General features: G+C 41.5%; 2 protein-coding genes across 6 annotated transcripts in view; one reads left to right on the top strand and one right to left on the bottom strand.

Annotated features, from left to right (window-relative positions):
- Window positions 1-2,762, top strand: part of WDR41 (WD repeat domain 41) — a 41,735-nt gene extending 38,973 nt beyond the window's left edge. For both annotated transcript variants that reach the window (XM_063087925.1, XM_063087923.1), the window contains exon 13: window positions 87-2,762. In XM_063087925.1, coding sequence (XP_062943995.1) covers window positions 87-239 — 153 coding nt within the window. In that variant the 3' untranslated portion in view covers window positions 240-2,762. The remainder of the gene's footprint in view (window positions 1-86) is intronic.
- Window positions 2,725-27,875, bottom strand: part of PDE8B (phosphodiesterase 8B) — a 230,605-nt gene continuing 205,454 nt past the window's right edge. For all 4 annotated transcript variants that reach the window (XM_063087919.1, XM_063087920.1, XM_063087921.1 and 1 more), the window contains 12 exons: window positions 26,448-26,490; window positions 22,763-22,840; window positions 20,565-20,641; window positions 19,005-19,169; window positions 16,949-16,994; window positions 16,391-16,526; window positions 15,568-15,766; window positions 10,824-11,041; window positions 9,337-9,457; window positions 7,427-7,594; window positions 5,174-5,303; window positions 2,725-4,539 (listed from right to left, as the gene is read on the bottom strand). In XM_063087919.1, the coding sequence (XP_062943989.1) occupies window positions 4,430-4,539; window positions 5,174-5,303; window positions 7,427-7,594; window positions 9,337-9,457; window positions 10,824-11,041; window positions 15,568-15,766; window positions 16,391-16,526; window positions 16,949-16,994; window positions 19,005-19,169; window positions 20,565-20,641; window positions 22,763-22,840; window positions 26,448-26,490 (1,491 nt within the window). In that variant the 3' untranslated portion in view covers window positions 2,725-4,429. The remainder of the gene's footprint in view (window positions 4,540-5,173; window positions 5,304-7,426; window positions 7,595-9,336; window positions 9,458-10,823; window positions 11,042-15,567; window positions 15,767-16,390; window positions 16,527-16,948; window positions 16,995-19,004; window positions 19,170-20,564; window positions 20,642-22,762; window positions 22,841-26,447; window positions 26,491-27,875) is intronic.

The following is a 27,875-nucleotide window of genomic DNA, read 5'->3' as shown; positions in this document are numbered from 1 at the left end:
TACAAATCTTACAAGCACATGTGTTAATCTAGTATTAGCCTCTTCTTGAAGTTCCTATAATCAGTAGTTTTAATTTTTCTTTACAGATGTTTTTATACTTTGAAGATCATGGACTAGTGACATGCTCTGCTGATCATCTCATTATTTTGTGGAAAAATGGAGAGCGAGAATCTGGATTGCGCAGTTTAAAATTATTTCAAAAATTAGAGGAAAATGGTGACTTATACCTTGCTGTCTAATTTAAGGAATTAGAAGTACCCTGAACATCAAATATAGAGTAATACTCTGAAAACCATTAATATATTGAACACTTAAATTTGTAGTGTATTTTTTTTCTTGTCAGTCCATAAAATTCTACATGCTTGAATTCTTTTTTGTGGGCGTACAAACCAGCAACAGTTGCTTCTCAGGTATTAGTACATCCACAAAGAACATACCACAAGTTTTACATTTGACTTTGTGCTGCTGTTGAAATGGTGAGTGCTTTATTTTGAGCTTCTTAATTTGAAACGTAGACCTCGTAAGAGGTGGAAATAGAGGTAAAACTAAAGCTATGGACTTCATTAGAAGTTTTTTTATTCTTTTGATAAACTGAAGTATATCCTTTCTCCTACAAATTTCCCTGGTCTTTAGTAAATGTCAGCATTTTATAGCGCCAACTTGAATCAGCCCCAAAATGAACTACATATATTGTTTAAGTACAATGATTTTTTTTTGGAATGTTTAAATCATTAAACAATTTTTTTTTTTAGTTCTAGCTACTAAAATTCCTGTGAACTCAAATTGATAGGAATCTTATGAAGGTGCAATTTTTTTCTTGGTGCAGATTGGCCTGAACAGCTGTTGGCTAGATTGGAACTAGAACTGCAGCTGCCCCTCCTGTGTGCCAGGGATGAACGCTAGATCAGCAAGCAGGCACAGTGCTTTCCAAAGTCAGGGACTGCCAGTGATAGTGCCCAGTCCATTTGACCATTGACTCAAATATGGAATGCTTGAGAAAGGTTTTGCTCATGTAGTTTTGATCATCCTCATTACTCCACCAGCCTTACAGCACCCTTTCTCCTGTTTGGTACTAAAAATGAAAAAGTATTCTACACATTAAATATTGGGTGGGTTTAGTTATGGAATTATTTATTAAATTTAAACTTCTGACTAAAGAATCTTACGATAGAACAGACAAGATGACTGATGTGTTAGAGGATTGACCCTTCTCAAAGAACGCTTTCTGTAGATTTGTTCATTATGCACATACCTGCACATCCTAAATGGAATTTGGAATTTTCATAAATTCTTGGTTTTACTAGTTTATTCATTTACAGTTGCTTCCACAACTACCTACACTCAAAGACTGGAAAAGTTATGGTCAGTAGGTAGGCCAGTGGCATAATGTTATAAATGAGGAAACTGAGGCCCAGTGAGGCAATAAGGCCTTGCAATTAGATAGCGCCATAGTGCCCATTATCATCATTGAGCAGCTTTAAAACAGGAATTGAAGAGGACTGGAATGAGAGATAAAGGCTTATGTGACTATATGACTCCCACTTGAGGAAAACCAAATAATATTCACAGTCATTACTGCTGTTTTAATTCACAATGAAAATAGCTTTATGGAGAAATATATTAAAATTTAAGCTGCCTCTATTACAGAATAGAAGAATATGAATGGGAAAATTACCACTATCTTTTAGCCACCAAATCATTATCACTGTGGCGTATTTGAAGAGTCACACAGAGGCAGCCTTCTAATCTTTCATCCTGAAATTGGAGCAAGGGCAGTATCCCTAAACCAGGCAGACATGCAGTCGGGTCTGGGTGTGTCAGATTGTTGATCACTGTGGCTAAGTTATCTCAAAGTCATTTTCAAGCTTTTAATTTTCCTCTATAGATGGACTTGCCTCCAGTACTAGCTAGCTTTTTCTTTGGAAATTCTATATTAGGTTATGAGTTTGTAAAGCTGTTTTCTTGAATTGTATAAGATATAAGTAATGCATAGAGTTTAAAGTGTTTTATTTCTTAACCTGTAGTGTTTTGTGATGATAATCTATTCAAGTGGAATAGATTGTGAAACGATAGGGCCATTCTGGTCCAAGTAATAATGTTTTATAACCACCTGCTTTCTCCTGGTTAGTAGTAATGGTAATAATGTGACTTCCCTTCGAATTAGATAGTGTTGCATTTTCCTAAATTAATATGGCTCCTTCAATACATGGTGTTTTAGTAAATATCTCAGTTAAGAGGCAATTATAATAGTTTATACCTATATGATACACATGCCATCTGAAAGACATTATTTCTAATAAATTGACTGTGTGGTTACACTACTTAGCAACTCAGAAGATTACACTGTAATAGATTACGCTGATAAAGAGAACTGTGCTGAAGCTTTAGTACCTGGCTGTCTTACAGCATTTAACATTCGGATATTAATATTAAAGTTTGAAGTTAACATGAAATTAATTTGACATAACTGAGTAAGCTGTAATGTTTCATATAGAAAGTGTCAGACACCCAATAGATGTTACTTACCAAATGGAACTGAAAGGGAGATGGTTAGAAAAAGACTGTCCTTGCCTCAAGCAAGCTTCTGCAGCCTAGGCAAATTATTTAGCTCCATACTAAGGGGTACTGGCATCCTGATTTTAATGTGTTCTGAAAACAGAAGTGTTTGACGCATGAAATAAAAGACACTAAACCAAAAATTTGAAATTATGAAAAATTTAGGCCAAAGAGGTAAAATAAAAACAGCTGTTGGGAATGAAAAATGGCTGTAGGAATTTTGTTACAAGTACTTCACAAAAACATTTTCATATTTCACATTTACATAATGCAGCATTATAATACAAAGCTGGCTCCTGTCCTGACCAAGCAAGTTCTCTTATCATCTAACAAAAATAATTTAGATAAATTTCTTTGCGTGGAGTCGCCATATATGTTTCCATTTTGCATACAAAACATAGAAAAACACATTGGCACATTACATAGTGATAAGTCATTTTCTTCTTCCCGTGTACCAGTTCCACGTGTTCTGCATTCCAATTTTCATTTGGAAAAAAGTAACAACTGGTTCAATTAATTCAGTCTCTGTTTATACCTTTTAAAAATGCAGCATGGAATTCAGAGAAAGAGAAAGTATTTTGTTTACTGAGTTTCTAATATTTATAAGACAGACAGAAGGGTTGGCTGGTAAAAGAGAAAGGAAAATCTCAATTCTGACCTTATGTAGATCACAGAAAGTGTGAAAAGAGCTGTATAAAAATATGCACTTGTGCTTTAGAAGCTTTTAGCATACAATTAATAGCTGAAAATAGTATTTACTGCCTCATATGCCTATTTTCTGATATGTACACACATCTTGCAATTTTTTTTACATCGTTAAGCAAATGGCATGACCTCAAATATAGATAGGTTAAAAATATCTGAACCTTGAAACTTCCCGTAGCCCATCCCCAAATATATTATGTATAGGTGGTGCACGGTACAACATACTCCATGGGCTCTCACCCAGAAAATTTAGATTGTTTGAATAAAAATTTTAAACAGCAAATGTATATAAATTTTTTCTTTTTAAAAAAAGCTTGTCCAAGGGCATTCAGACTTAATGGCTTTTATATAATATATAAAGTATATATTATATAGTATAGTGCCTTGTGGCTGCCTCTGTGAACCAGAGATAAGGGAAGCTCATGGATTCCCCGCAAACAAGATGCCACTCCCTTCCCTGTCATAGGCAGCTTTCTGTTAAGAGGAATCCCTGCCATGGAAAAAGGGCTAACCCAGCTGCTGATACTAGCCTGGAGAGGGCGTTCACCAGGCTGTGGCTGTTTTCTAACTTGGGTGTCACACCACCAACAGGAAGATTCACCTAGCCTTGGAGGCTGTGACGCTAATTAGTTTATCAATAATTTGGTCCTAGTTGTTTTGCTCATTTTAGGTAGTTTTCTTTCTTAGAAATATCTGTTCAGATAAGCTTCTCATGAATCCTTCAGACCAATGCTCTTGAGGAGAACAATCAAGAAAAGAGTCATGGTGACTTTTGTAGTAAGAGATAGCTGAACACTAGCTAAGCTTCTTGGTCACCCTCCAGGGCAATGAGTTCTCAGATACCAAATCTTTGCTTATTGTGTCCTGCTAGTTACAGTGAAACAGCTCCATGGTTTGACAAGGGCCCACAGCAAATGACAGCAGAGCAAGGTAGTTTGCCAAGGATTCTGTCACTAAGTGATTGTTCAAAAGAACATATATTTTTCTTCATGGAATATAACGTTCTAAAAATGAAATTTGGGACTTGAATGATTCAAGGTCAAATATTTAAACATTAGCGTCTTTACCTACACTTGTCATTTTCATTATAAAGGAAAGCCTCTTGGTTATACTACTATGATTCACCGTGCCCTTTGTAGATCAAGAGGTCCCCTTCCCTGGCTTGGCTTTAGCTGTCAGATGGAAGCCTCAAACTTTTGCACTTTAGGTCATCTAATGTCTTCCAGTGTTTGTAGTTGTTGGCCAAGTGTTGCATCAGGGCTGGCAGATGTGCAAAGGCTGCAAGGACATAAAAGAATCAAAAGAAACCTGTTGTTAGATCCTAGGAGCATTTAAAGCTAGGGCTCTCTGGGACAAGTTTGGGGTCAGAATTGGAGGAGAGGTACCCTGGGTTTGGCCCTGGGCTGCAAGTGAACACACAGCATGAGAAGAACAAGTCATTAAATAATAGTTTCTGAAATACAAAGAGGTCCTTTTAATTAAAAATTGGAAAGCTGTTTATCAGTGACATCAAAATGTGTGATTCAGAGTAGACTCAATACATTTCACATTCTTTCTAGAGTTTCCTCCAATGATAAAATAAAATTGATAATAACATCAAGGTCAAGAGTTCGGATCCCCATACCAGCCCAGCCAGCAAAAAAACAAAAAAATAACCTGACATAAGTTTTGGAAACATGTCTTTTGAAGACATTTATCCAGTTATCAAACATCCACCTGACACAAGGTTCTGTGTCAGGTGCTGGGGAGGCAGAAAATGTACGTGCACTCTTCCCACCCTGGCAAACACAGCTGACGGCTTTTTTTTTTTTTTTTTTTTATTTACCTCTAGGTCCAGCCTATGTCATTAAAGGTAATCATTGTAAAGTATAACAAAATGTTTTCTGCGGGTGACAAAACAGTACTGTCTTACCATCCCAAGCATCAAACATGTCTGTTATGAAGTAGTCAATGAAGGAGATCTGGGACTTGGGGATGCTACAGGTATTCCGGTCAAACACTGGCATCACCACAGGTAGCCCCTGTCTCTTCTCTTCATCGGTCTGTAAGAAAAAACCACCACACAGGGCCATAGGGCACATGAGAAGCTATCACAGTAACATCTTGTTTCTCAACAACCCTTCCACAGCGCCTCCTGAAGTACTGAACTCGGTGCTTAGTCCCTTTTCTGTGATCTGTTTTTATTATTACAAGGTCAAAACTATTTTCAAAGTCATACCAATACTACTACTCATGCCAGTACTACCGATTGACATTCACATTGAGGGTGCGGAAGCAATGATGCGACACTGCTGACGCCTTAGTGTGAATCAGGGAACTGGCACCCAACTACCAACAGTAATAGTCGTGGCATCATTCACTGCCATGTGTTTGCGGTTAAAAAAAAAAACAGTTTCACTTAAGAATGACTGCTTTAAAGGAGTAAGAGTTATTAAGTTTCAACCTTTGAGTACATATTTTTTAGTATCCTGTGACAAAATGGGAAGCACCCATACAGCACTCGTGCCACACGCCGAAGTCCGGTGGCTGTCCTGAGGAAGGGCACTTCTGCCGTCAGGTTGTGAGCTGAACTAGATGCTTTTTTCTACGGAACACTATTTTTACTTGAGAGAATGACTGACAAACCATGATTGTTTAGATTCGGGTATAAGCCATGCAGCTCTCTCAAGGTGTGTGGGTCTGAGTATCATGCACGTTAAAGCGTATGTTCACACATATGCATGAGGCTGTAATTCCCTGAGCTGCATATTGAGATCCACATTTCCTCGTGGTGTATTGAGCCAGAAGCCAGCTGATGAGAGGCCTCATTTGTAGCTTTTTTTGATTTTTAGGCTACACCAGCTTGTGAACATTAGTACATTCCTTTTTGGGAAAAGGCCACCTAAACAGGATGCTTACATCAAGGAACTTAAAAGTGGTTCTTCCCCATTCACACACTCTCAGAATAACTAGGAGTAGGACCTCAGGTTGTCTGTGAGTGGGTCCTGGGAAGCCCATTAATGGCCTCCTGCCAGCTTTTGGCTCAGCTTGCTTGTTTCAGGTCATTCGATCAAGCAGCCTGAAAATACACACTGATGTTCAAGGAGTAGTTTGGGCTTCCCCCCCCGCTTCTTTCTGGCAAGCTCAGAACTGCCTGTCCTACTTCCCCCCCAATTCCTTCCCCCAGTTCAGGGGCTCTCTTCCCAGCCTTCAAAGCTGCAGTTAACTTACTGGGTCATCTGCTGGCCATTCCCCCTCCCAGCCCTTCTAGACATCATGTGCAATCCTTTATCCTACTCTTCTTTATCTTGCCTCAAGAGTCCGTTCCAGCAATAGAGACCCCCCACCTCAAATGCATTACTTGTGGGTACTTGTCCTCTGTCATACACATACATATCAGTCCTGAGAGCCTTTTCTCTGGAAATAGGGCTAACAGTCTGCTGCTTTCTGGATTTTTTTCCTTTAAGTCCTCTTTACACTGCCACAGTTAAAGTGAACTACATATTGCTGCTCCCCTTGTTTAAACATTCTATTTTCCTTCCTTATTAATTTTGCTCATAAAGCTTTATTCTTCCAGGAAGTCTTTTCCTATTTCCACATTTCTAAATCCTTAAAAAAACAAAACAAAAACTCTAACATCACCTCCACAAAGCCCTTCTTTTATCTAGAAAAAAATCTTTCTGAACTCCTATAGCACTTAACACATACTTCCTTTAGACGTACTTTTCATTTTTTTTTACCAACGTATGGGCCTATCTCTGTCTACGTTTTTTCTCCCCTACTGGATTGTGAGCTGTCCGTGGCAGTGATGTGTCCTACTCCTGTCTGTGTTCCCGTAATGCACCATGGAGGCACTCAATACCAACCTAGTGAATGAAACCTAGGAATCACCCACTGATTTCCCAGTTTTTGTGGAAGTTCAAGATCCAACAATTTGAGGATGAAAAATTACTTCCAAAGGCTGTTTATCCCCCTTCCCCTAGAGAGACTTTGGTTAGTGACCAGCCACATCGGTCAGTCCCTTGAGGGAAACAAGTCTACTCCAGGCAGGCAGGGGTGAGCCATTTTCTTCCAGGGAGTAATAGTTTACTAATTGATAGTTACTCGGCTGAAAAATCCCCAGAGTCTATGACCTGGTGGCCTGTTCCCTGAAGGGACGTAGAGCCTCCGTAGCGAAGCAGCGCACCTGTGCAAAATACTCCTCAGAGATCCTCCCGGCCCATTCAATGCACAGGTCCAAGGGACGGCATGGGTTGGCCACATCAGCACACTTAATCATCATGCGCTTGATCAGGATTTGGTTTTCAGGAAAGTTCTTCCCAGTAGGGTTGCATTCACAGTCGCTGCCCTCAATCTGGAAAGCAGATGAGCAGATCAGAGTTGGTTCAAGATGATGGTGAAGCCCACAAGGGCTAACTCAGCAGGCATTAGATGGTGACCACCCAGGCACACTTTGGTGGGACTGGAACTCAGCAAAGGAGGCTTTTCCTTTTCTTAATTCCATATATAATATACTGATATCAAACTCAAGCAACACAAACAGTTTAAAAGGTAAAAGTCCCTATCATCACCTATCTACCACCTCATCTTCCATCCTCTCCCCCAGAGGTAACTACTACAAGCAGGTTTTGGTTTTGTTTTGACCATATTTATCAGAAAATGTATAAAATGTATAAAAGCAGAGCTTCCAGTTAATGCATTAAAGGTGGAGAAATAGCGCATACATGTGACCCTTCAATTATTTCATTTATTTCTACTTATTATACCTGCCAGCCCTCTCTCTCCTATGACCAGTCCTCTACTCACCTACTCCCTCCCACTTTGTTTCTCTTAAGGCATGTGTCCTCTCGTGTTTTCTTGGCTGTTTTTCTGACTGATAGAGAGTGTGAGCCATGTAAGTTTGTGGTACTTGGAGCAGAAAGTGGAAGCTGAAACATTGCATGACATGTAGTGGTTTTGTTTTGAGACTGGACCTATTTATTGGCCCACCCCTGGGAAGAATATGTTCTGAAGGTTGTTTTGATTACTTACCATTGGGAAGATGCTGCTTCCTATAGACACTGCAGTAAATAGTAACTCTCAATACAAAGTTAGGGACTGGTTACTATAGATACCACGGAAATAGTAAGTCTCAACACAGAGCTGGGGGATTACTTGGATAGATGACCTCACCAATTCTGTTTCTGTATAATTTTCCCCCTCAAAGTCCCCAGATCTTTGCTCCCATAGGTCCTCTGTGGGAGGAGAGGGCCCTGGCATTGTGCTGTGGAATCTCTGGGGGATGTGGCTGGACAAGTGAGGTGAACACTGTCCCTCCATCCAGGCTGGTCATGTGATGAGTACTACACAGATAGTCTTACTGATGGTCAAGTTACTTTTAGGATGATTTAAATTGACCATTCATCCTCCATCCACTTCTCTAACCTCTTCTCCTCAACAGAAGTGAGTGGAAAGCTTTTCAGCCTTTATGGGACTATGAACAGCTTCATAGTTTCAGAGGACAATTGATCTCATTTTAAACAATAGAAATATGAACCTTCTCTCCCATGTTCCTAAAACTCAAATTTGTAAGAATCTTAATTGAGGTCCAAGGTACCTCAATACATTTAAAAAAGGAAAAACAACATATGCTTTTGTTTTCTAGTCACTCCCAATGTTACTATAGTCTTCAGGTACTTGTATGTTTTTAATGCAAATCAGCAGGAATATAATTCTTTAACATATTCTCCAACTTTGAGGTCTGCCAACAGTTCAAAGAACAGAGAATTAGAAAGGGCTTTGGATCCCGTAAAATACCATCATTTATGCCAGTCTCTGCTTGTCTGCAGTCTCCTTCCACATATTCTTTGAGCCTAATCCCTTTTGTTACTACTGGCTTTATCTCAGAGCCTTTCTTTCAAGGAGCTCAGAGTTGCCGTAGATACTGTCAATCATTCCCATCCCTAAGGAAAACAAGTGGCCAGTACTTTCAGCCCTTTACCAAGTGTAAACAACTAACCACCTTGCACTCAAGAGGTAGAGAAAAATGTTTTGAGGCCAGAGTAGGTACTTATGAAAATGCACTCTGATGTATCTTATGACTTGGGAAATGCTCACCTCAGCTGCCATTGGCTTGTTGATGCTGTTCACAAATTTGTTCACATGTTCAAAGTGTTTTGTCATCTCTGTTGCCAAAACCATGTCAATAATAGCCTGGCGCAGTGTTCGATAATGGTTCCTAAAATAACCAGAAGACAAAAGGTCTGGTTCACATTGTGTCCTGAATTACAACTGTTCTGCCAGCATCTCATCACACATCCCACAACCTAGGAGGCAACTGGGGCACAGAGTTAAGAAATGAGTGCAGATCACGAAAGAGTTCACCTGCTCATCCTCCCAGAAAGCCAGGACTTGTAGACACTATTTCATGGTCCCCAGTGATAGCTGACCCTTCCTCATATGATTTATGAATATTTAAAAAAACAAAAAGAAAGTACCTGTCACATGGTGGGCACTTATTTCACAAGATGATTTCCTTCTACCTTCCTTTGAGAGCATCAAAACAATGGGGCTAAGGGAAATGACAGGCTGGTACAGCAGCCTGACGAGCTGTCCCATTGCGTTCCGTGCAGACACGGTGATTCCCATTGCAGAGAATTGTCATGATTTCTTTTGATGATGGTATTGGAAGAAAGTTGCCTGTTAATAAGTAATTCTCTAGACTGTAACTGATAGAAGTTATAAGGGACAGAGCAACAACCCTGCCCAAAATTACTGTCCCCTTCCTATCATCTTTTTCTAACTTCAAGAGCCTGAAAGCTGTTAAAAAAAGAATTCTTTCTGCAAAAGTTTAAAAACCAGTCCTTGAAAATGATGAAACTTAAGCTGAAGGTGGAACAACTGGCCTCCATATCTTCCCAGATTTCTGATAGGTTGACATAGACAAGTGATCCCAAGGCCCGTGCAAGCTCCGCGCTCCCTGCACACTGCCCTCTCCCAGGAGTCTGCCCACAGCCTGGCTGGGGCTGCGTGGGAAACACCTATAAGCTGACCATGAGGGTTGCTGGAAGGCGAGGGGAGTTGCTAGTAATCTGTCCACATTTGGCCAGCTCTCACCGAAGAGATTACTTGTCTAGGAGAAAACTTGCCCAGCAGGTTTTGGGCTCCAGCACCTCTACTGAGACCTCCTCATGAGGTAAGGATTTCAAGTGGGCAAAAACTGAGCTGGGGTGAGACAGGGAAGGATACATTTTCCTTGAGTTACACCAAAGACGGGATGTCCTCCTAAGAGGGTAAAAATATCTGCTATACTTACTAGTAATACAGTCAATATTTACGTAGTGCTTTGCAGCGTATAAAAACATTTTCATGAACTCACTGAAGACCAAATGAGATTTAAAAACATGAAGGCAGTCTGAAAAGTAAAATGAAGTTTATAAAGGCAAGGTTATTATTTTATCATCTGATACAATGGTACAACTATTTTTATTTCCTCTTTTATTTCCTCTTTCCAATAAGAGAAAGCTCTTTGGAGAAGTTAGAGAAAACTGAGTTTCACACTTAAATGACACAAGCCTGAGCATAGGAGCCCAAACACAACAAACCTGTCAATATTCTTGAAAATGTTGCATTTAGTGTCCTTGACCGTGAGCTGGAAGGCCAGGGCTGTGTGGTGGCTCTCCAAGACAGCAGTGTCATTATAGAGCACAGCAAGTTCACTGCCCGCGTTGCACAGGAAAGAGTTGGTCCTTCCTGGGTGATCCACGTCATGGACTGTGGCAGCAATCAGGGCTGCCACCTCATCCAGCTGATCGAGGCTTCCCTAGGATAAGGGGGAAATGAGGTTGAGGAGGGTAACCAGTGGGTACCAGACTTTTAAGACCTACATCCATCCCTGTCTCTTGGATGGAGGAGGGGCCGGGGGATTTGGGATTTCCAGAATGTTCTTTTAGCATGCCAAGCCTTCTCTGACTTCCTAGACATTGAGAGGCAGCCTTGGACATGTCACATCACCTTACTGTGCTGTGTTTTATCTGGAGAGAAGTGGGAATATGAGCTGCAGTTACAATAGATACCTAAATTCTTTCCCCAGGGTCACTTCACTCCCTTTTTACAGAAAGAAGCCAAGCAGGCCCCTTGACTTTGCCCGCTGGTTGGTAATGCTGTGACTCTCCCATGAGCAGATACAGGAGAAGGCAGCCATGATCACAAATACTACTTATTTGATTTGCCTACTTCTGAAAAAGGATTTTGAGAGTGCTGGTAGTAAATGGCACAGATACAACAAAACTATTCACACAATGATAAAATGATTAGAGCCAAGTGGTAAAAAAGGATCAGGGTGAGCAGAATACTTTCACCAGAAAAAGCTAGGCTAAGGGGGCTCTTGCAGCTAAGAACAAAACTCAGTTCTGGGGTAGCAGGCAGCAAAGGCAAAAAGAGAACCCCTCTTTCTAAAGCTCTCGTTATGTAGCTAAAGAACATAAACCAGAGTATCCAGATGTTTTCTCACTTGCAAGCTTTAGGAGGAAGTTAGCAAATGGCCATTGTTATATAAGAGACATCATGCTATGAATTCATTCAGTATTTATTTATTGGGTACCTACTGGTACCAGTTATCACGCATAGTGCCGGAGCTACAGTGATTTATACCGGCACAGTTTCTGCACTGATGGAGTTTTTAATATAGAGAAATAAATTTAAAACCACAAATAGAAGTGACTTTTTGTGAGATGTGCTAAGAAAGAAAGTACAGATACTTTGAGAGTCTAACCATGGGACCTGATCTGGTCCAGGGCAGCACTGGCCAGTAAACTTTGTGATGACGGAAATGTTTTGTGTCTATGCTAGCCAATACAGTGACCTCTAGTCACACGGAGTTACTGGACACTTGAAATGTGCCAGTGCAATTGAGGAACTAAACTTTTAACTTTAATTTTAGTAGCAACATGTGGCTAATGGCTACCATACTGGATAACATGGGTCCAGAGGGTGAGGGAAGGACTGAAGGATAAGCAGGAACTAGCCAGGCAACAAGTGGCAAGGGAGAGAATTCCAGGCAGAAAGAATAGCCTGTAGAAGCTCCTGAGGTCAAAGAAAGAAAGGGGTTTATTTGGGAAACCTAAAGAGCATCATTGGGCTGCAGGACAGTGAGTGAGGGACAGTGGTAGCCATAACTGGAGGGGTAGCCATAACTCTTGGTATTCCCAAGTTCCTCTCACAGGCTTGTGGGAGGAAAAACTGCTTCTCAGGTGAGGAACAGTGAATCTGAAGCTCAGCCCTGTTGACATCCTGACTGGCTGCTGGGCTTCACCCACTTGCGTTGGTTTAGGGTTGTTGTGGGCTTTCCCTAAAGCTCTGTTCCCACCAGGAGAGAGCCATCTCCGCTTTGAATCGTGACCTCGTGGAGCTGGTGAGCAGTCTGGGTTGGCCCCAGTCAACACGACCACGCTTTCTGAGCAGGAACAGGCGCAGATGTTATATTCTTTTCGGCTCTTCTCAGAGATGATTGTGTAGTGCCCAGGGCAAGCAAGCATGATTGGCCACACTTCACTGCTGGTCGGAAGAGGCCACAGTAACCTGCAGGTACAGTCAACTTTCTCCAAGCTCAGTACCCAGAAGCTCTGTCTTCTGATTTTACTCGTGCAGTGAGGAGCCACAGGCCCAAACTCTGGGCCTCCAGCTATTGCTCCAGCAGTATGTTCAATCCTGCTTGCTGTCTGGGGCCAATACATTTCTAAATTCTTCAATGAAATAGATTCAAGTAAAAACATAAGTAGCAGTAGATGAGACATGTCTTTCCTTCCACCTTACGCTAATTTAAACCAAAAACTCAATCACAACGGCACTTATACAAAGATGCCAACAATGGGCCGTGTCCTGCAGGCTTGTGGGCTCTAACAATGCATCATCTGATAAGAGATGGCTGGGAAGTGGGGAAAGAAGACCAGGCTAGCTCACTAGCAGAGGAGAGAAGCAAGGCCTTTCCTATGTGGGGGAGGGACTGTCTATGGAAGAAAACCCCACCAAACCTGCAACTGGTGACACTCCAACCCGTGGAGGTGGAAACATCTGTCTCTGCATAGTTTTTTTCCTTCTTTAACCATTTGGATCACACTGAGGAGGATTAGCCAGAATGCTTTCTATTAGGTCGTATGAGAACCCTTTTTTGGCCGCACCCCATCATGGCGCTGGCTACCCTTCTCTTCCGCCTTTTTCCTTCCCACCGGCGCCACAATACCTTCCCGCTGGGCCGAATCGCGCGCCAATCAGCGCAGGCTCCCTGCTCCTGGCCCCTTAGCAACATAATCCATCCAATCCCCGAAGGCCGCATGTCCCCTGTAAACCTATCAACTCTCTTCTAACCCTATAAAACAGATGTACTCGCTAAATAAATCGGAACTTCTCCGGCCAGCTGCCTTGCGTTTGTGCCTCATCCTTTCACTTTCCATTCTAGATCAGCCTTTCAGATAGCTCTTATCCAGGATAATAGTCACTTATGCCCAGAGACTTCAACAGAAATACTGTCTGTCCTGGCCTCTCCACTTGCAGCGGCTCCTGGGAATCGGGTAAGAGCGGGGAGAGTATGGGGTCCCTAACAAATTGAAGGGGCTGTCAGCTCTGGGCATTTTCTCCTATGGCTGGGTTGAAGATGCTTTGTAATGGTGACATTATGAATGTTAGCTTTATTGTATGAAGAAATTAGGGGTGACAGATGATGCAAAAAAGAGGTAAAAACTCCTTTTCCCGACCCTCTTCATCAGAGGCAGTGGGTCTGGTGGAAGAGGCCTCAGAAGGAAGTCCTGCTGGAAGCACTTCTGGTGACTAACCAGTGCTCCTGGACTGTGACTAAACCTCTGAGCTCAGGAGCTCCCTCCAGCCCTATTCTCCAAGATTTCTTGCTGCTGTAAATTTCCTGATTCTCTGGCAGGGGCTGCCACAGTTAGAACATGTCTTTTGAATTGTAAGCATATTTTATCTAGTCTTAGGCTTGTTTCTATTGCTGTTATTTGAGAAATTCAATCACACTCTGAGTACACTGGCAGAACTTCATAATTTAAGAAAAATACTTTTTTTGGAAGAGGGGTAGTAAGTGAAATGATAAAGTGACTAAGCATTCCCTAATTTATCAAACAATCTATGCTTTCCCAGAGCACTTCTGCTTAAGTGCAGTTCACCTCTAACTCAAGACTGCAGCACCTGTAGATCACTTTGGTCTTGGTGCTAATGAGCTGGGTGCTGTTCTCAATTGGGAGTGTGTGACCTCAGCAGTGTGAAATGCAGGAGTGTGAACCTGTGGTAGGAAGCCAGGGGTGTTTGAGAAGCTCCTCAAAGAAAGGTGTTATAGAAACACAGGCTAATAACCACTATTCCCTTTTTTTTAAAGTACAAGACAAAAATCTTCACAAGCATCATTCCTGGACCACATTCTTTTTTTTCTGACTGATGAAAGTAAATAACAGGGTAAGCCTTTAGCAAAACTGAGAAGGAAACATCCCCCCTGTTCATTTTAGTGCCATTTCTGCTCCTACCTGTCCCGCTACACTATCACTTTTTCTAAGTACCCAGGGTCTTAATCCCTCATCAACACCTGTACTAAGAAAGCGATCTGATGTCAGGCATTTACAGAGTGATGTGCATTTCAGCCTTTATATGGCGTTTCTCCCAGGGGTATCTAGATTTTAAGTTTCAGTTCCAATTGCAGCAAAGGTAGTCACAAATTTCATTGTGTAAGTGACTACAGTTGGGAAGGAGGGGAGATGGGATATTTTGCCAGCTTTACATGGAGAGTACATAGGGCGGCCCTATAAATCAGCACCTGTACATGACAGTATCAAACTCTAAGTAAGACTAAGGGAATTGGAACTCTTTCAGAATTATGCAAAAGTCATTAATATACAGCTATACACATTTACAGCCATACAACACACACACACATCTATGTAAATCAGTAGAAAGCTGAATAGTGCATTATTATCTGGATTGTAATATACCAGTGGCCAAATCCTGATAATAAAACTTAACCTCTAAACCTAGTAACCATTTGCTATAATAATTAAGTTCTGTCCTGCAACCCAGTATCATAGAGGTCCTAGTGAACATTTAGAGAAGGGGTTCATGAACCAGCCACACATATAAAGGGGTCTCTATAGTGACATAATTTATTATTTTAAGCATTGGGGGAGAAAGGTCCATGTTTTTACAACACCAAAATGACTGGTCGATTTGGTAGCCAGAAAAACACTGTCAAATTGGTTGCAAAACAGCTGCTTGCCTAATGTATTTACTGTGATCGAATCATGGCTCTCCAATCCAGGCAGGTAACTACATCATTATATCACATTCTACCTTCACTCTCTCCTTTCCCAGGAAGAAGGCAGTGGCATGCAGGACGTCTGCAGCGTGGGTGGAGTTATGGTAGGCATTGGAGGAGTGGTAGTTGGCTTCAATCACTTGGAGCCAGGCCCGAAGAGTGGTTTCAGAACAGTTTAAAAATTCACATACTCCAAACCGGGAGAAGACCTTTAAGCCCAGATAAACCAATGGCCTGGAAAACAGGAAAACAAACCCTGGTTCATTGTATTCACTGGCTCAGAAACTGTTTCCTTTGATGATATTGGAGAATGGAGGCATTTTTCTTTTGATGATAACCCCCGCAGAGGAGCGTAAAAACATCTAATCCAAAATTTGCAGGAGGTAGAGCCTCCTCACCAGCCATTTCTTTGGAACCTGGTGTCTCATGGTGGTCAATCCAAATTATTTCTATAGAAGAGGACCTTCTAGTTACCTGATCTTTCCCTTGCTTACAGGATGGAGTCAAAGAAAAATCTATGGTGCTCTCAAACTCATTTTGTAGGGTGGAACTTCCACCAGTTCGGGGCTAAGAATACTTAGAACTCTTGACTCACTGGTACAAAGGGGTGACCTGAATAGACCTGAGGACACTCGAGCTGCTCCCACATCTTACCCACTAACACTCTCTCTCCACAAAGGAGCTCACGCAGGGCCCATGGTCTCTCTACTCACTCAACATTCCTTCGGCATAGCCTGAAAGGCAGAACCTGTGAAGCCTCTTGTGGCAAGGACATATGTTTCCCTCAGAGTTTCCAGATGTGCAAGTCTTGAGCGTGGCCATCAATCCTGCCCCACTGCAGCCATAGAAGTCACATACCTTTTATGGGTAACTGCTTCCAATTCAAAGATGTTGAAGTCCCAGCTTTCCTCATTATCAAGTAACTGAGCGATACAAGGGGGAACATCGTTGATGGTTATTGGCATCGCAAGGTGGCTGTGACTCTGGTGTACATCTGGACAAACAGATGGGGTGAGGGAAGCTGGTTAAATATGGAATCGTGAGTGTCCCTGAGCATCTGTCATCATCTTCTTGGTTACTACTAGAAAGTCTTGAACTTCCAAGAGTAGGAAGATTTTCACTTCAAGGTTCTCTTATGTTATTAAACAGAAAAACACATCCCCCGCCAACAGAAAAATAATTGAACTTAACTGTCTGCTTAAATGTATAAAGCTGTACAATTCTTATTCTAACAGTGCTCAGAAAAGTAATTTTAAATACAAGACCTAGTTTCAAATGTAGACCACAGAGATGCTTGAATTCAAATGAGACCAACTGGAAGTAACACCAAGGCCCTCCCTGAACAATAATCACGACACTGGGGACAGCATGGGCTGGAGAGAGGTTATCATGACCAGTGGACAGATGAAAACTTACTCTTGGTAAACACGTACTCATTTCCTGACAGCCTTCTTAAGCCATCCTGGAATAAAGAAGATGCTGTTAGAAGCGTGCTTTATGTCCTGTTACCATGGATCTCTCATTCCTTCATCAGTCAGAGATCTGAATCCTGAATAACCCAATCGGTCTGGACCTTCAAGTTGAAACAGAGCTTAAAACTAAGTCAGAACAACAGCTGCAAGAGCGACGATAGTCTGCCTTGCATGGCTCCCAGTCCCAGCAGGTGGAGAGTCGGCATACAGTGGACATGACGGCATTCAGGCCTCACACCTGAGTGTCGGTTGGCTCTGTCCTCGTGCCATCTTTTTCTTCTGGCATCCTGAAGCCACATAAGCGAAATCACAGAAGCAATCTTGCTTTGGATACATGTAACTTTGAAGGGACCCCACTCACCCTCATAGGGACTGTGTTTTTCTTGTATTCTTAGATTTATATTTTGAGGAGTCGAAGCCATGGACCACATTGTGGGGATGACTTTCTAATGTAAAGTTTTTAAAAGGTTGAGCTAATATCTCATCTACTTTCTTTCCAACTGTATTTTCTGCTTTGAAACATGTACACTGCTGCTAGCCTTTTAAAGAAAAGTTTCTGGATTTTGAGGTCTTTGGAGAGGCAACTTAAAAGAGTAGACAATTCCAGTGTTCTGCCGTTTACTAGATCTTGAACTAGTCCCCAAATGTTCTTGAATTATTCAGAACTTTGCTTAAAAGTCATTTACAATTGTTTACCTATCATCCCCAGAAAATGCTAAGGTTTAAAATAATATTAATGAAGAACTTCCCTGAAGTTACATTTTGGATCTTTAGGCCAAGAGCTTAATTTTAAAACTTAGATAAATAGATATGTAACAATAGCCATGACTGTCCTGCCTCTAAGGCAGGTATTGCAAGAGATTCCTCTATTTTTCCTTGCCTTTCTTTTCTCTTTCCACTTCCCCCCAAATGAGGTGGTATTCTGCACTGGTTCCTCACAGCATTATCTGGAGAGGAAACCCAAGATGGTATGGCAGCAGGGGAAGGAGGGCAGACAGCTTGTTCCTGCAACCGGAATCCTTCTGCTGCAGCTCTGCAGTGGCCGCCCTCTCGCTAGACCCTTGGCAGTGCTCTCTAGAAGCCGAGGTCCACACTGCATTGGGATGGGCGGCCAATGCCAGCCCAGGGGAATGGAACAGGAGGTCACTCAAGCTGCAGGCAGCGAATGGGTCAGAAAGCCAGCCAACACTCAGCATTTGGTGGCAAGGCTAGACAGAAACCTTCAAAGTAGAAATCATGGGCGACTCTTGGACTCTTTCTCCTAAGGAATTTTTCCAGCTTCAGCCTCAGATAGAGAGCACAGATGAATAATTTGAATTTTCTTCCTTTTCTCCACTTGATGATAGATGATGATTAAAGCCAAATAGATCACAGCAAAACCCCAGAACCTTAGAAATCAGCCTCTTGGTGATTCTGATGGTGCTTCTTGGAGAGCTGGAAGAGGCTGGCTCCTCTCCTTGCTCCTACTGAGCCAGAACAGCTCTACTCTGCCTTTATCTGATTATCAATGGAACTTCTACATAAACTTTTATTTAAAGAAAGGATTCTATAGCTAAGATTTTGGAAATTGCTGTAGTCTAGGTACAAATCCTATTATATAGATGAAGAGTCTGAGGTCCAAGGAGATTTAGCCATGACCTTCAATCCAGTACTGTCCTAGATCAAGAAGAGGAAGTGAACAAGGGCCTGCATCACCCCCATCCCGCATTTTTAGCCCTCAGCCAGTTGCCTACTTACTCCTTACTGTAACACGCATTCTGAAGGGCTGTCTCCTTTGCTCTGGCTGGCCAGCCAGCCTCGTGGAAAGATAAATGCAAGATCACTTGAATGCCCCATACATAGAATACATAGATTTTGATGCAGTCACTTCTGGCTATGCTGATGCTAGTCCATACAACAGGTATTTCTGCAACTATAGGTGACACTTCATATGTCAGATGTATGCTAGAGTGCATTGATTGTCGCCTCCCCTGCATGTCTGGCTTTTCCTTATTACTCACAGTCATCAGGCCTCCAACAAGATCGCTGGTGTGAGGATCTTCATCTTTGGTGCCCAGCTGAGGGGAGTACAGCTCTGTGGTCCGTAAAATCTCAAGAACTCTGTCCAAGGCTTCTGCTACTGTGACTGGGCTGTTTTCTTGGGCTGCGTTGATTATATTTATAACCTAGGAAAACAAAGAGAGAGAGAGAATACATTTGAGTATATTAGGATTCTACTTCCCAAAGTCTTTCACATGCCCAGAATCCAAAAGAAATCAGATGATGACACAGTTTATCGTTCAAATGCCCTGTGCCTTCATGGCACCGCCCGCTCCTGCTGGAGCCCACTTGCCATCCCGTGCCCCCTGCAGGTCTCCCACCTCAGGGACTACGTTTTGTCAGCCTCCTTGACTGATCTCCCTCCTCTAGCTCTCATCTACAGGTTGGAGTTCCTCAGAGATCAGTCCTGAGCCTGTCTCTCACTCTACAGTCCTTCCAGAAATGATACTGTGTTTCCATGACTTTGGACACATAAGATCCATAGCCAAGGACTCTCACATTTACCTCTGAGCCCTGACCTCCTTTTTGACCTCCAGACTTGTACATTCAATTGTCTGCCTGACATATCTACTGGACTATCTTTCTTACACGTCCTAAACTAAACTCATGATCTTATTTCCCTCTCCTCATAGCAAGCAAATAAACAAATACAAAAAAAAAAAAAAAAAAAAAATCAAAGACAAAAGCTGTTCTTCTCTGGTTTCTACACTGCAGTAAAAAGCACTTCTATCCACCTCATGTTCAAACCAAAAATCTGGGAGGCCCTGCCTGACACATCACTTGCCCTCTTGACCTCTTTCCACTCCCCACCTTGACAATATAATTCATTACCAAGTCCAGTTGGTTCTACCCCTAAATATTTCTTGATCTGCTCATTTCTCTCCACTTCCACTGCTAAATTCTAGCCCAGCTACCAAATTTCTTGCCTGGAATTTGAGAAAAGCCCCAACCTGGCAAGGAGACTCTTGCACTCCTGCCACCTCCAATCCACACTCTGCATAGCAGTTGGGTGTTCTTTTCAACAAGCACAGCCCCCTACTTTAGACTCTTCAGTGGTTTCTGCTGCACACAAACTAAGATACAAACTCCTTATCATGGTTCAACTGACCGGAAAGAGCTGAGCCCTGCACAACCCACGTTATCACTGTCTCCCCTCTGCCCGCCAAGCTCCAGCCACGCTGACTTTCTTTCAGCCCTCGAATGCTGTGATCCCCTTTCCCCATCTCAGGGCTCTTCCCTTACTCTTCATGTGACCTGGAGTCCTCTCTCCCCTCTTCTGACCAACATCTTCTCCTGCTTCCGGGCTTGCTTCAAGAACCTTGTTTGCCTTCATATCATTTATTGTAATTTACAACTATAGGTTTATTTATTTATTACGTGTTTATGTACTCAACATCTGTTTCTTCCAGTACTGTAAGCTCCATGATATCAGCAGTATGTCACTTGTCCCCGTATCTCCAGAACATAGCCCAATCCTAGGTGGCCCTGGCTGCAGAGTGGAGGCAGCAGCTGCTGCTCACCTTGGTGATGGGAGCCTCGATGGTCATCGAGTGGATCCTCGCCATGGACGGATAGCGACGATTCTGTAGGCTTGGTGCTGGAGAGAAGGCAAGAAAGTTGTATCCCGTTCTGGTGGCTCGGCTTGGCAAGGGATCCCTTCTTGGACTGGGGACCTGATTCTCACAGGACTACCCTCCCCCTGCCAAAAACAATGAATTCACCCATCTCTTATTCCAGAGAGGCTGACAGCTCATCCACTACTTGTCTGAGTCTGGAAAGGTGGGTTGGCCTGGATCTTTGGTGACAGGAGGGCTTGACGAGTCTCAGCCAGGTCAACATGGGAAATTTCAGAGAAGCTTGATGGGATCCTAAGTCCTTATCCCAACATCCTAATGATTTCCCAGGACTCACTTTCCCACATGTCACTAAAGCCCACTTTGGGCAGTTCCATCACTTTCAGTTAAGCTGCTGGCCATGCAGCATGGGAGGGGAGGCATGGTCCATGGTTAGGGTGGGAGCAGAAGATTGAGCCCATTCTCAGCACAAATTAGAGCCAGACACTTCCCCTTCCTGAGCCCTTACGAACCCATGGTGGTTCTAGTTCTAATCTGTAGAAATTTTCATTTAAAAATAATTTTATTTTTTGAATAGGTAGTGCTCACATGTGGTCTTCATCAGATCTTCCTACCACCCCCATGTGGCATGCAGAAGGAACAGGATCCCATTTTATCAGTGGGACCACTTAATCCAGCTAACACCAATCCGCTGCTCTCTCTGTGGTCCTCTCCTGCTGCCATCTTCACTCTGCAACCTCCCCTTCGCCCATGCAGGAGAGGACGACCCCATCTCCAGCTCTGCTCCAAAAACTGAGCTAATCCAGTTTAAATTTCCACATCTGTTATCCTCTCCATCTAAAATGTTCTATCTACACCCTCAGCCCATCTTGAAATATTCCAACCCATATTCTCTTCCTTACATTCTTGGTCTCAGCCCCTCAAACGCTCTATCTTGTCTTGCTCTATGAATTATCCACCTTGTCTCTAGCGTCTTCGCTCCTTGCTATTTCAGCCACTTTTCTCATACTCAGGCTTCCCATCACGACCTGAAGGACGGGGAAGTCCTTCACTTGACCTTTCCATTTGTTCCCTTAGGTAACCCCCACGTCCCTCCTTCCTATCACAGGCACTAGCCATCCCTTCCTCACGCTCCTAGAATCTGTCCTCCCATTTGCCAAATAAAAACCAAATGAATGAGTGAAACCTATTAGTCTGTTCTCAGCTCTGAGGCTCTCTGATCTCTGTAGCATCTACACTGCTGGTCCTCTGCTCTCTCTAGGTGTCATTTAGTTCTTGGTTCATATGACGCTGTCCTCAGAGGGCTCACCTCCAGCTCTTCTGTCCTCCACATCAGCCCTATTTCTTCCTCTGCCTCCCCCCTGACTGAGGGTGTGCCTTCAGGCTCGAGCTTAGACCCTCTGTTCTTTTACTATACACTCACTCACACACAGCTCTTAAAGATGTTCCTCTGCTCATGGCTTCATCTGTCACCTCTAGGACTCCCAATTCCAAATCTCTAGTCCCCAATCCCAGTTTTGCACATTAGCTTCCTCGGCAACTCCACTAAAATAAAACTCGTTGTCTTCTCAACTCCCAACCTACCTATACCCAGAGACTTTCCTATTTCTGTAAATATTACTTATAACTTCCCAGGTACCTAGGAAAGAAATTTCAGAATTGTCTTCAACTTTTCCATCTTCTCGCAAATCCAACTGGTTATTTAGTCCTGATTGACTGAGCTCATGGAATGATTTGCTGAACTCTGCCTCACAGGTTCTCGGTGACATTTTATTACGGGAAAGTAAGCAGATATGCTGAAAACTGGGTTTGTGGTAGAATTGGGAAGCCAGGACTCTGGTCCTCTCTCTGCCACTAGCACCCAAGAATGACGCTGGCTAACTGCTGAAAGTGAGTTGCTTTGGTGGTTGCGTGGCCCAACACACTTCAGGCTATCAAAGAATAAGCAGCATGGAGTCACTTCAAAGAGAAGAGAAAGACTGTAGAAAGCATAAGAAAAATTATAAAATTTTCAGCTTACTGGGGAAAAAAGACAGTTTAGTTGCAATCTTACTCCTTGGAGTTTATTTATATGCTGAGAAATTCTTGAACATGTTCCTCTGCCATTTTCTACATTATAAAAAGAAAAATGAGAAGCTTCTTACCATCACTGCCTCGAGACGATATAGATTTCACATCGATGGACTCTTTCCTCCTGTTCTTGTGTCTGAATGAATGAGGCTCTAAGATTTCAGATGAGAAATGGAGGGTGATTAGTTTTCAGTGTATTCACTGATGAAGTTCAGACACATTTTTTTCTTATTCTCCAAAGAAAACAAGGTTACTTTTTAAGTACTATAAAATAATTTTAAGAAATAGTAAACTATTTTCTCTTTAAATCATCAAGACACACAAAATTATCAGCCATATTAGTAGAAAAACAACACCTTTTTCTTATGACACCACATTACATCACAGCAATGAAACTTATTATTAAGGGTTATTTAGTTTTATGAATAAAACATCATTTTGAAAATAAACTTTAAAATTTTGAGGAAATTTTTGGGGGCTTCATTTGACTTGAAGGGCAATATATTCAACTGGGTGGGAAAAGCTTTTATGGGGATATCTGAGGAAATAGAATACTGGTGAAATCCAGAGGTCTTGAACTATTTGAGAAACTAATTTGGACCAGTTTTGGGCAACAGTGGAAAGTCAGCCTTCTAGATGGTCTTTCTATGATCTCCTGAGGATGGAGTTCATCAAATGACCCATATTGCCCATCACAGGAAGCGAAGAGAAGACAAAGCAGTTTTACATTCCCTACAATTTCCAACATTGCAACTCTCATTCATGTACCTATTTTCTGAGAAAGCATTTTTAAAAATTCCACATAAGTCTTTGCAGACTTTAAATTTAACACTCAAAATGTGCTGTCACATTAATGAAAGAAGGAAGCAAAAGTGTATACCACCAGTGGGCACCAAGGTGTAAAAGATGTCAAGGCAGCACTGCTGGCTTTAGAAACTTGCATTTTGAAGGCATTTGCTTCCTGTGGGAGTAACTAATGAGCAAAGAGAGCAAACTAACCATAAGACAGAATCACTCTTCATCATGCTAACAGAGGAGGCAGACATGCAGGTTCCAGCAGGAAGAATGCATTTCTCAAACACCAGTAAATGGCCATATTCCAAGGAGAAAAAGATGCAATAATGCTTCTTTAAGAATTGCCTAGCAACACCAAAACGGGTACAAGAGAGCCTGGCAGTTAAGAAAACCAGCTCCAGAGCCAAATTGTCAAAATTCAAATCTCTACTGTGCCATCTAGTAGCTGTGTAACCTTGGGAATGTTACTTAATTTCTCTGTGTCTCAGAATCTGTATCTGTAAAGTGGGGATAATTATAGCGTATCATTCATAGGTTGTTGTGAGAAGTAAATGAGTTAATCCATGTATAACACTAGAACAGTGTCTTCCACACAGCAAGCATGTCGTACATGCTGGCTATTATTAATTACATCTGCCCGTTTGCATATATATCTTTTTAGACACACATGGGATGTTATCATATCCTACTACTTGCTATTTTTACTTCATAATACTTTTATGTCTTAGACACTTTTCTAGATCACACCTTTTTAACCTTTTACTTTAGTATCCTAAAAAAATCTGATTTAACTAAAAAAAGGTTAAATCAATAACTAAACCCGAATTCTATTTATGCAGCATGAATTGAAGGCAGAACTATTACAGTTAATCTGAACATCACAGCCCCAGAGCCTTGTCTTAAATAACCTAACTTCACATATTTACTATCCCTTTGCCTAATCTTTATCTTCCAGACTCTGCCTTAATAATTCTCCTGTCCTTGGATATGAGTTTCAGAATTTCTTCATAAAGACATCTATGACAGTAGTACTTTAAATAATATTGTTAGGATCAATTTTTCAAACCCTGAGATACTAATAGTGTTCACTCGCTAGACACTTGTCTTTAGCCCATTCAGGGACTTAATAATCACATACATTCCTGACATTTATTTGTTTACCATTAAATCTAATTTATTAAATCTAATTTATTAAAGATTTAAGATTAAAGTCAAGATTAAAGTACCAAGAATTCCTCAAAATGTAATTGCTAAATAAAACTAAAAGTAGAGAGGTTAGTCTCAAGGCTGTGGCCCAGGCTGGGTGGTTGAATTCTAAATCATTCATTAGAAATGATTCAAGTCTGGATGATACTTATTCTTCCTGATTTTATCTCAGTTAAATAAAATTAAGAGACTCTAGAGCAATAGAAATGATTAACAGGTTGGAGAAATTATTTTCAATAACGGCTAAAGTAAGGCCATTTAAATCAAAGAATTCATTATTCATACCCTCAATAGGCACATACAGAAATTATTAAAAACTTAAATCAGAGAAAAGAAGATAAAGGAGATTTAAGAAGCTGTACTCAGTGGCAAAAAGTGATATTGTGTCACCAGTACAAAAAAAGCTACCACATACTGAGCCCCCACCTACTATGCGCCAGGCATTGTGCTATTACTTTAAATGTAATAATTATCTCATTTAATAATTACAATAATTCTGAAAGCTACATAGGGCTATCCCCATTTTGCTGAGAAGGAATTTAAGCTTAGAGAGATTATGTAAATAGCCCAAGGTTAAAGAGCTAATAAATGGTGGAAACTTCGTTTTCCTAGATGGAATGGTTTCAGTTCATCAGTGCTCTGTGAGGGTTTACTGAGTGTCTCTCATGCACGAGGCAGTGCTGGGCACTGTAAAGGACATGAACATGTTTATGACGGTCTTGGGCACCCCGAGCTCACAAGTTGGTTAAATTAATACCCTCTCTCTGAATGTCAACAACTGAGAAAGTGTGTGTGTGTGTGAAGAGTCGTCCTGTCACCCAAGGCTGTTCTTGCCCAGAAGTTCTCAGAAAAGGGCAAGGATGATACCAAACAAATGCCTGGGACGGCTAGATATCACATGCACTTTCTTCTTTAATCCTCATTAACAACGAAATGGACACTGTTAGTTTATTTTACAAATGAAGAAACCGAAGCTGAGAAACAGCACATGAAATCTTTCTGAGTAGGCTGAATATTCCATTCCAGAGTCAAAGAGAAGGGCTGAATCAGTGCCCAGGGTTTAACTTTACGTATTAGTGGGTGGGAAAAGCCACCCAAGGGCAGAAAATGTGTTGGTTGCAATTCTTGTAGGAACAAGAATTTAAATCTTTGGTGGCAGACTGATCTTTTCCTCTAATGGTCAGAGAATTCCAGACCTTTCCACATGTAGAAGGCATCAGGTCCAGCCCCTCTTATTAGGGATGAGGAAACCAAAAGGGTCAGACAGAGTCTTCCCTGAGGTCTGAGATGAGAAAGCGGGGAGCCGAAATAGAAACGCAGTGCTCCTGCCTCTCGGGCCGGGGCCATCCACGTTTGCTAACTGTACAGTCGCCAATTACTGCAAAGAATGGGAAGACTGGATAGGGCTGAAAAACAACCATATTCTCACCTGGCTCATGTTCCACTAATGTGTCCCCGAGAACTTTGGGCCACTCTCTGTTTTGGGTTTATCTGTTCTACATCACCTCTAGCCAAGAAAAGAAAACCAAGATGGGTAAAGCATCCAGTAGATAAGGCTGTCATGAATGAAGATTCAAAGATTTTTTAAGGGATTCCTGCTTTTCTTCTGGCTCTCCAAGCTTCCAATATTAGCCCTTGAATTTTAGCAATCCATGTTCTGGGGTGGTGGGTGTCAATCTAGACTTCTTCAGAGTAATTATAGACTTGAGCCCACAAATGCCTCATAAATATATTAGAGTTAAATTAAAGTATTCTCACCTGTCTGAGAATTGTCTCCTGAATCACGATGAACCTTGTGAATCTAAACTCGTTCAAAAGTTTGGTACAAGACAAAGAGATTTTAAATACAGCATTTGCTATACTTCTCATCAAACAATTTAAAAAGCTCTGAAAACTTTAAGAAAGCAAGAATTGCACAGATAACATGAACAGATGAAAGATGTACACCAAGTGATAATGACACAGAGGCTCTACTTCTTTTAGACACTTAGAGAATGGTTGAGCCCGAGAGCTGGAAGGTTCCCGAGGGACGTCCTTTCTAAGCAGGGCATCTAAACGCCCAGTCAGCTAATCTCACTTTGGCAGTCTGGAGAAAGACGAAGGCTGTAACTAAATTTAAGTTTTTTATGAGGCTAATATATATAACCTGTTTATGTTTCAGACGTGTTATAAAATTTTTCTGTAATATAAAATAATCTGAATTTAAGCCTAGGATTTTTTTTAAAAACCTTCCTAAAATGTTCTTCAAATGCTCCTCAAGTACAAGTCAATTTATAAAATGTTTCTTCACACGTTATGACATACTATTTAGTTAAAAATGAGGTTACAAAACATGTAGATCATGATACATTTTTATAAAAATAAAAAATATATCTGTGTACGCTTGGGAAAAAATGATCTTCACAATGAGATCTAAACTTTAGATGCAGTTTTACACCTAGTTCTTTCTCATTATCAAATTTTTTGTGCCAATGATTTTGTGTTAATACTCAATAAATATCTGTCAAATAAGGAAATGAAGTCATTAACACTAGAAATAATAACTATGCTTTAAGGTTCTGCATTTCCTGTGTTTATAACTGACCTAGGCACCGTTAGGGGGCACATTTAGTTCTACCGCAGATAATCATGCTGCGTAACTGCTACAGCCCCCCACTTCCAGGTGCTCAGATCATTAAACCTGCCTGGCCACTCAGTGGGCTAAACAAGACAGGTGAGTGTGTAGGACGGTCTGTGAAGGAAAACTAGCATGGCTTAGCAAGATCAACTGTAATAGCCAGAAATCCCATCTTTGTCAGATTCAGGCAAAATATTACAGCTTAACTGAACCATTGAAAAATAATCATGTAAAAGTAAAGTGTTAAAATAGGGTTTTCTATGAACTATTCTGCTCAGTCTCTTCCACATAATTATAGAAACAATTACACGACCAACCTGTGTGATGTCTTGGTCATAATGTGACTAAGGGCTGTGACTCATTTATCCCATAATTATGGGACCTTTTTATTTCTTTGGCAAACAACTGTTTTATGTTCTCCTTTAGGGATGAAGACCATTTGCTACAAAGCTACTGAGCACAGTGTGAATTTTTTATACTAGGCCAAATGAATAAAACTTTTGCCTTGCAAATTGTTTTCTCAATCAGTTTTTGCTCAAAAGCAAGTGATCTTTTAACTGCCCGGTTTT

This window comes from Cynocephalus volans, chromosome 2, assembly GCF_027409185.1.
Source record: "Cynocephalus volans isolate mCynVol1 chromosome 2, mCynVol1.pri, whole genome shotgun sequence".
Classification (NCBI taxonomy): domain Eukaryota; kingdom Metazoa; phylum Chordata; class Mammalia; order Dermoptera; family Cynocephalidae; genus Cynocephalus; species Cynocephalus volans.
This window is presented reverse-complemented; position numbering and strand designations above follow the sequence as displayed.